We start from the raw sequence: 8633 nt of genomic DNA on the forward strand, positions 1-8633 counted from the left end.
CTTTTTTCACCTGTGAAAAAAAGTCTAAGTATATCTAGCTAATATATCATTGCATTTCTAATAAAACAGCCAAATGTTAACAAATCACAGTTCCATGTTGTCCAAATAAAAACAAAGTCATTAAATTGGTATAATTTAAACACCTAATTCAACTAATAAACTAAAGATTTTGATGATTGGCTTGCTAGAACAACTACTCAAAGCTTGACCAAGTTCCATATCAAACTGCTTATAAAAATGGAGAAAAAAAGAAACCTTCAACCAAACAGATATTCATTTCAATATGTAAATCTTGATAATCCTAGGATACAATGTTATATCCAGCATATCAAAATGTACACTAAATACCATGTACTAACAGAAATAATTTGGACTTGGTTAATCAGTTTTAACTAGGACAGCCAGAAAGACAGAGACAATGAGAGGCAATGGGAATGTTGTAAATTTAAAGACAACTTTATACAATGAAATATAACTCCTTGATTATAATAGCAAACAGTCATATAAACATAACTGATAAATGAATGCACATTAGACAGACTGACAGACATTTACTCTTAGCACTTACCTCATATGATGGTAGTTTCCCAAACTGATCACTCTCTGACTGTCCTTTCTCTTGCCCCAGCTCACTATAATCCTCCCCTATACATGCTCCATCTTTCATCTCCTCAGTCTGAACAGCCCCAAATGTAACACTCTGTATCCCCATCACTGTCCCTGGGGATGTGATGTCAACACCACAGGCAATGTCAGGGATTGTTGATTTTCTGTCTTCCAAGATACAACTATCTGTACTGCTTATAAGCTTCATTGTTCATACCTGTAGATCAACACTAAAGTTGCAGATATTTCTAGAGCATCACATAGAATAGCCTACTGTTAAAGTACCAGTCAACTTAGCAGGTATTAATAAGCTTCTTACAACTAACTGCTAACAATGCAACTTTCTTCTCAACAATATCTTCCTTGCATATTAGCACAAGTTAAAAGACTGTAACTGCATACAGGTTCATTAAAAAACATTCTAATACCTGAAAAAAATCCTATCATAAAATATACTGACAGCTTTTTAAAATAGTATTTTCAAAATACAAGCAATAGTAAATTTACTGCTCATCACTCTTAAAGAATCACACTAAGTCTCTCTTTAGAACAATTTACTAGAAGTGTTATACAATAATCATATCAAGTTTTGGATGTCAGAAAGAAGAAACAAGTAAAATGATTTATCATAGAAAATAATGAGATGCCAACCTTAAAATTGATCTTGCCAAATTTAGTCATAGCAATTTGTAGCTATGGTTGTTTCTATCAATATTTGATGGTACAGATGATTCAGACAAAGGGGAATAACTCTGATCCATAACCAATACGAATCAGCAAGGTGATTGATGTTACTTGAAATAGACAATTACATTGAAGTAATGGAGAAATACATAACCTTCATCATTTATACTGCAGTTTAAATAGTTACATTGTCATGTAAACATGGTAAACTTTTAATTGTTTCTTACATCTGTAAGTACTAAGGAAGCTCTTGAGACCAGAATTAATTCATGCTCTGACGTATAAACCCAATCCTTTAGTTTGTTAATCAATGTATGGTTCACATAATTTCATGATTTTAAAATCATGATAAATGACTTTCTTAAGTTGAAGTGTCATTTTACACATTTTTATACTTCAGAACTTTCAAGCCTCTCATTTCATTGCTAATCATTTGGTTTTTCTTTAGGGTATGTAGTACTGAGTCAACTTGTCAAGGATTGAGAATCATGATATCACAGAAAAAGCCATAAGTAAAATGCCATTAAAACCCAGAAAATATTTATCATTCAGCCTGAAAAGTAAAAAAAAGTAACTTTAAAGAATGAAAGATGAGAATTCAAATCATAACCCAGCAAATGGAATGGCATATAGAAATATACTCCTGTGTTTTGTATCAGCTATTAAACTTTAATAAATGTATTTTTGTAGACAATAGGTAATGCATGTAATATAAGTATAATTTTAAAAATTAGTTATGACATTTGTTGTGTCTTTCAAAAAAGAGCAATAGATAAATATCATAAATCTTCAGACATAAAAGAACATAAGTACAGTATTGTTTGATAGACACTACTTTATGGTCAGTAGATTTATTGTGAGGAATAATCTAGCATGTTTATCTACCTTGGCTTCTAAACAGAGCTATCTTTTGTACTGGATAATCTTATTTACATATTTTAAAATAACAAAAATCTATCAGGGTAATGCAATGCATGATCTAAAGTCACATATCAGGCCTTGAATAAGAAAAACATTTTAAATGATCTTCCAAACTACAAGCTCAACCACTTTTCTTAATCAAAATTTCAACTTATCTTGACCAGCATAAGGAGATTACCAGCATTTTATTTCAGTAAAGCAAAAAGTCTTCTCTATCGGTGCAGTCCACACACTGGACCATGCTCCCACTTCTTTAAAGGAGTTCGATTGTTTATTTTCAGCTATTTACTTAAGTGGGTGTCTTTTCTAGTGTGTTTGTTTTACTTCTTATTACCATCTATCATTTCTTGTTTTTGTCTTTATCTTTTGACATTTCAGGTTTGCAAGTTTTTTTTTTTCATTTCACATTCCGAAGTCTCAGTATATTACACTCAACACTTTCTTTGTTATCCATTATTCTGCTTATAATAATTGAAAACTCAAACCCAGTTATATAAATGACAAACCCTTTTAGTCATCTACACGTTTATATTGATTTTTAATCAATAAACTAATATAAGTTCTATTCTAAACAATATTTTCAGCTGTCAGTAAGGCAAGTCTCAGATCAAAGTATCTTTTAATAACTACTTGTTGGCCATCATTGAATGTCATAACCAACAATTAACTCAAGACTCAACCTAAAATTGAGTTTGAAATTCTAAAAATAAAATACTCCTTACCTGTCTTATATAGCTCATCTGGATATTTGTTGTGATGTAATCTTGTGCAGGATGCTTCAGACAACGGTATTGATCCTCTCTCTGTGGATAGTCAGCCGACTTGTCACTCTATTATAATGTAATGAATGACAAACTGATAAATTTGACTTACCTTCTAAAGCATTGAATTGATTTTCATTAAACTGAGATACCTTGTTTGTTTCTTTGGGTTAATGGTTTATAATGGTAATTAACTAGAGTGTTGAACATTTCTTTTCATGTCTTAAAATGTCTTAATATTGTAATTGATTTTTGCAGATCTTGGATGATTTTCTCTGTTTCATGTCTTGAAGGCTTTTATTCCAATATAAAAATACTTGATGACACCTTGAACAGATTTGGACTAATTACTGTAACGAATACTATTGGTAGGACATGTTATCTGACTAAAAGAATGATTTCCATATGATTGCTAGGACATGCTATCTGACTAAAAGAATGACTTCCATAAGTTTTTCAAATCAAAGAACTGTTAAATATATCAATTTTTGAGGTGTACTAATTTTCAATGTTTTTTTTTGTGGTGGACATTTAAGGAGGTAGACCTAGGGTAAGGGACATAACTCTTTAAATCAGTGATATGTTTGTATCATATTCAGTTTCACATAAGCCTTTCAAGCTTTCACTTGATACAGAATGAAATCAATCTAAGTTACTTTTAAGCTTACATGAGATTGATATAAAGAGCCTGAATACAAACGTTACAATGATTCTAAAGAGTTGTGTCCCTTGCCCTAGGTCTACCTTCTTAAGAGCACAAAATAGATCTATAGATCCAACAAAATTGATTTTTAACACTTATTAACACTCATCATTTTTGAAGCCCCAGAAGTTGATAGCAACAAATATGTTTACTTAACAGAATCAGTGAAAATTAACAAGCACAAAAGTTAATACATTTACAATATTTACTTGTTTTTCAGACCTACTAAAACATAAGTTGAAAAGAAAATAGCATCTTATCATTTTCTATCACACAATCCTTCAAGTTTACTTTCATGGTTATTTACATTTGTGACAGAACAGCCTACCTGCTTTGTAATAGAAAGGCAGTAAATTTACTTGGCTAAAGGAATAATTCTGTCACTGGCTTGTCACTAAGTGGTCTAGGGCTAAAGGATTAATTCTGTCGCTGGGTTGTCACCAAGTGGTCTAGGGTTCGATTCTTTAATTCTGTCGCTGGGTTGTCACTAAGTGGTCTATGATTCAATCCTTGGTGGTAACATTAGCGAGCCAAATCACGCCCTTCCTTATCACATTCTTGAAAAAAGAAACAGCCGGTTTCAGAAAATTTCTAACAATTTTTTTCATAAAAGACAGTATAAATATTTGCATTAATGTTATCATATGGAAAAAGCAAGATAAGTAAAAAAAAGTACATTTAACTCCCCTTTCAAATTTTCTACATACATTTGTATCTTAAAATGGGTTTGTAATGGCCTTTCATTAGTATCGGGGGTCGCAATGAGCTTCGCCAATTTCGCAATTTGCGATTTTTTATTTTATCTGGAGACAAAAATAGCCAGTTGGCGATTTTCTTGGCGCCTGGGTTTTGTATATTAATATTGACAGGAAGTCTATGGATATTCTCTCTAATTAAACAATTGTGTTGACACCTGCCGTGACCTGGTCAGAGTTAATTGACCACGACCAATTTACGACTGAAGGCAATTAAAGGTAGTCAGACCAGGAGACCGTGACTTACAATACCCTCATGGGAGGCGTCAATCAAATGTAAATATATTATTGAGCCAATCAAAACTCTTATCATCTGGTCAAAGGTAAACACAGTAAAGGCCATGTGCACGTGGCTACATACAAGCTTCACAGCCCTGTTTAACCATATAATACATCCAGAAACAGACTTACCTAAAAACAGAATAAATTAAATCAAATTCAAGATGATTATCCCATCAGGAAGTGACTAAACACTTCGAAATTAAAGAATTGATAAAAGAAAATGGATTACATTTGTTTACACTTTTGCCATGTGACTTTTTTGGCGGGAAAATCGGTAAACAAATAGAATGGGGATTCCCAAAATCTAATTAAAGAAATGCTATACAGATATCAAGATAATTAAACAGGGACACAATTAATGGTCCATGGTTCAAAATGTAGTTTGCTAGAAATTTTATCATTTGAAAAAAAGAATCAAGTTTGTTAAAAATGTAAAAAAATCAAAAAATCATATGATACTGTAAGATAAATTAGACCATTAAGGACAAAAGTGACAAAAAATATTTTAAAATCAGGGACTGTATGAGAAGTATATATAAAGTCCTTGATAGAAGTAAAATACCTGTCTCTGGAGTAGTACTTTAATATTTTTTGCCTATGAAAGTGCCAGACTAGAGCTAAAAACCTGCTTTGTACATGCAGCAAGAGTGAATCTTGGGTACATGTATGTCATGAATGGAGAGGTTTTTTTGATAATTCATCAGTGGACTTAATACTGTCATATTTTTTTTTTAAAGTATAATTTTTTTTTGGCACCCTTGGCTCTAATTTCTGAAAATTGGCGACAAAAAATGGCAGCTGGCGATTTTTCTGGCGACAAGAATTTTGGAAGCCAGAACAGCCCCTGAGTATGTTTATTTCCTTTGGTTTATCAAGTTTCAAATGTTGTCCAATAATGATTGTTCATTTCTTTATTCCTTCAACACACCTAGGCCAAAAAAAAATAATGTGTTTCCGATCATTATTTTTATTTTTTTTTATAAAAAATATTGAAATGAAATAAGTGTGATACCAAACTCAGAATACAATAAAAACCAAATTGGCAAAGGTTAAACATGTAATAGATTTAGTCCATGACCAAGAGCTAACTCACATGTGTGTTAAAATAAATTTTAAATATAAACAACCAGTATATCTAAATCTGTATTTCCATGAAGGATTAAATAAATATCTTTGGCTTTATTTTCTTCTTTATTTCTTTAAGACAGTCAGCAGGCTTATTTTTTTTTCAAAATCTAAAATAAAAGCATTTGGGTATGGGGGTCTTATGTAGGGTCGGTAGGGTGACAGGAAACGGAACAAATGTTTTGTTAGGCCTTATGAAAAAAAGAAGAAATTTAAGTCAAAGATATAGAGGGAAGCTACACAATGGGGTAAGGATTAAAGATCCCCGTAAGTTGGTAAAACTTATTTCAATTAATACAAGAAATGCTGATTTTTACAAAACTTACCAGAAATATGTGTGCCTCTTAATTATTTCTTGGTTCTGCTTGGTGTTTAAATAGGATGCTGTTTTCTGAGGTTTATATTTTACAATAAAAAAATCTGCATATACAGTGCTAGTGTTATCTTTCAATTAAGGAAGATCATGTATATACGTTTATATTCCTTTCATCTAATATAAGGAACTACAACTGACAAACTATAAATATCAAAAATTAAACTAGATTAGATCAAAGAATATAAAAAAAAACAAGATAAATTTATTGCTAGAAAAAAGAATGTTGCATGCAATTTGTGGTTAAACTCAAATACCAGTCCTAAGCTTTGGAGAAAGGTAGATAATAATTTCTACTTTCACTTTGGACAAATGTTCAATGTTATTAGTTTCCGCTATATAGATGACGTATTATCTTTAAACAATCCTAACTTCGGGGATTTGATTCAACGCATCTACCCAAAAGAACTTGAGATAAATGATATTACAGACACTGTGAAGTCAGCCTCATATATTGACCTACACTTAGAAATCGATGGTAAAGGAAAACTATTGACCAAACTTGACGACAAACGTGATGACATTTCATTCAGAATTGTCAACTTTCCTTTCATCTGTGGCAACATCCCTTCAGCACTTGCGTATGGAGTGTTCATATCACAACTCATACGTTATGCCAGAGCTTGCCGAAACTACGCAGACTTTTTGTATCGAACTAGAACAAATAGGCTTCTGGAACAGGGTTATGTTGCTACAAGATTGAAGTCATCACTACAGACGTTTTATGGTCGTCACCATGAACTCGTGGATCGTTACGGTGTATCCATCTGCACCATGAAAAGTGATTTATTCAACGGGTCATAGTTTTCCTTTCCTCGTTTGTCTACCCTGGACTTGACTTTTTATGAGCAACACGGCGGGTGTTTCTAGAAAAGCAGAGGACGCTTACCCTACCGGTGCACCTGGTCCATGCTCCCAGTTTTTAGTGGAGTCCGAGTTGCTCATTTGCTTTTTTTACTTTGTATGATTTTAGTTACTATATGTTTTTTGTTGTGCATGTCTGTTTATCATGTCAGGTCTTTGTCCCTGGACTACATTCTTTTGATTACCGCTATAACCTTGGTTCCCTTGATTACTCTTTCTACTTTCGCTTTGGACAAAAGTTCAATGTTAACCATTGTTACGCTTCAAAATGTTATTGGTTATGTAAGTGACAAGTTAATCATGTAGTGAGTATGTGTTTATATAGTGTTTATATTATGATATACCTAGTCATTGTGAAAATATCATAAATTATACTGAACGGACTAATATCTTCTTTACTTTCACTTTCAAGCCAATGATTTCCCGCCAAAATGTCAACCCAGTAAATTCCGGAACCTGTGAGATGGTATGAAAGAATTATTTGGAGAAAGTATATGTAATTGAAAGTAATGTTTGCGCAATGAAATCTCATAAAGAACAATATCTAACGTAATTGACTGGGCATTTTTATATAAAAAGGGGAATCCAGGCTATCAGCAAAATTGTCATTTATTGCTTTTGAGACATGGATCAAAATTTTTGCTATCTGTCAAAAAATCCTCCTAGAGTAGAATTAATAGTTAGTATTACATTGTTTTGAAGGCCTACGTGTTAACTTCATTTTAATAGTGAAAAAGTTATTGAGAATATTTTTAAACTGCATTATTTTCATAATCAGTAGAGAATGTTTATTTAACGAACTTGCAACAATGTATAATGCATGATAACTAATACAGAGAGAAATAATACGCAAAAAAGAACGTACCGGTTTTTCCCTCCGCCATATGGGATGTTACTATCATCAGTTTAATACCAGTGACTCTAGTGATCTGACTATTTTCATAAAAAATGTTCAATTTTTAATGTTTTAATTTGCTTTGTTTTGTTTTGTTGTTTTGATTAAAATTCAATTAGGACACCTGATTTTCTATTCTATAAGTAGACCTAATGCATTTGTAAATTCTATAAGTTTGCATGTTTATGTATGTGTATGTAAAGCATTTCTCAATAGTCTTGACAGAGTAGTGGCTCTTGTATTTTATGTATTGAATTAATACAAGAAGTGAAGGTGAAATTATAGCAAAATATACTGAATTTTATTTATTTTCCCTTATACTGTTCATGTTGTTTCTGTGATATATTAATAACTCTTTTTTCCTTGCCTCCATTCAATTATTGGTTTTCGATATCAGATTAAATGTTGTTACATTAACAGAATGGAACTAACTGCTGTCCTGGTATACTTTGATGTTTGCCATTCATTGTACATTACACGGGAAGAGGTGACCGATTCCAAGAGACATTATAATTATAACAAAAATGAATATTGAGCCAACTGCAAGTTCGAGGCAGTGGTTCTGTTTCAAACTTATTTAGAAATAATTCCATATTATTGTATATACAAAATTATGCATGTCTCCTATCACTGCAATCTATAAGTTGTACTTACATGTAACAAG

The 8633-nt window shown here is 32.0% G+C and overlaps 1 protein-coding gene across 2 annotated transcripts in view; it reads right to left on the minus strand.

The window, feature by feature from the left end:
• The window catches only part of LOC148604320 (uncharacterized), a 114415-nt gene extending 109531 nt beyond the window's left edge, over positions 1–4884 (minus strand). Inside the window, exons 1-4 of one of the 2 annotated variants that reach the window (XM_088547846.1) lie at positions 4842–4884; positions 4035–4232; positions 2934–3041; positions 569–823 (exon numbers count right to left, since the gene is read on the minus strand). In XM_088547846.1, coding sequence (XP_088403972.1) covers positions 569–814 — 246 coding nt within the window. In that variant the 5' untranslated portion in view covers positions 815–823; positions 2934–3041; positions 4035–4232; positions 4842–4884. Of the gene's footprint in view, positions 1–568; positions 824–2933; positions 3117–4034; positions 4233–4841 lie in introns of those variants that run through there. The other variant, XM_088547847.1, reaches the window with a different exon arrangement.
• Between the last annotated feature and the right edge of the window lie 3749 nt (positions 4885–8633).

This window comes from Perna viridis, chromosome 10 (genome assembly GCF_037379345.1).
Source record: "Perna viridis isolate PV_CMFRI_1.1 ecotype Kerala chromosome 10, ASM3737934v1, whole genome shotgun sequence".
Classification (NCBI taxonomy): Eukaryota; Metazoa; Mollusca; class Bivalvia; order Mytilida; family Mytilidae; genus Perna; species Perna viridis.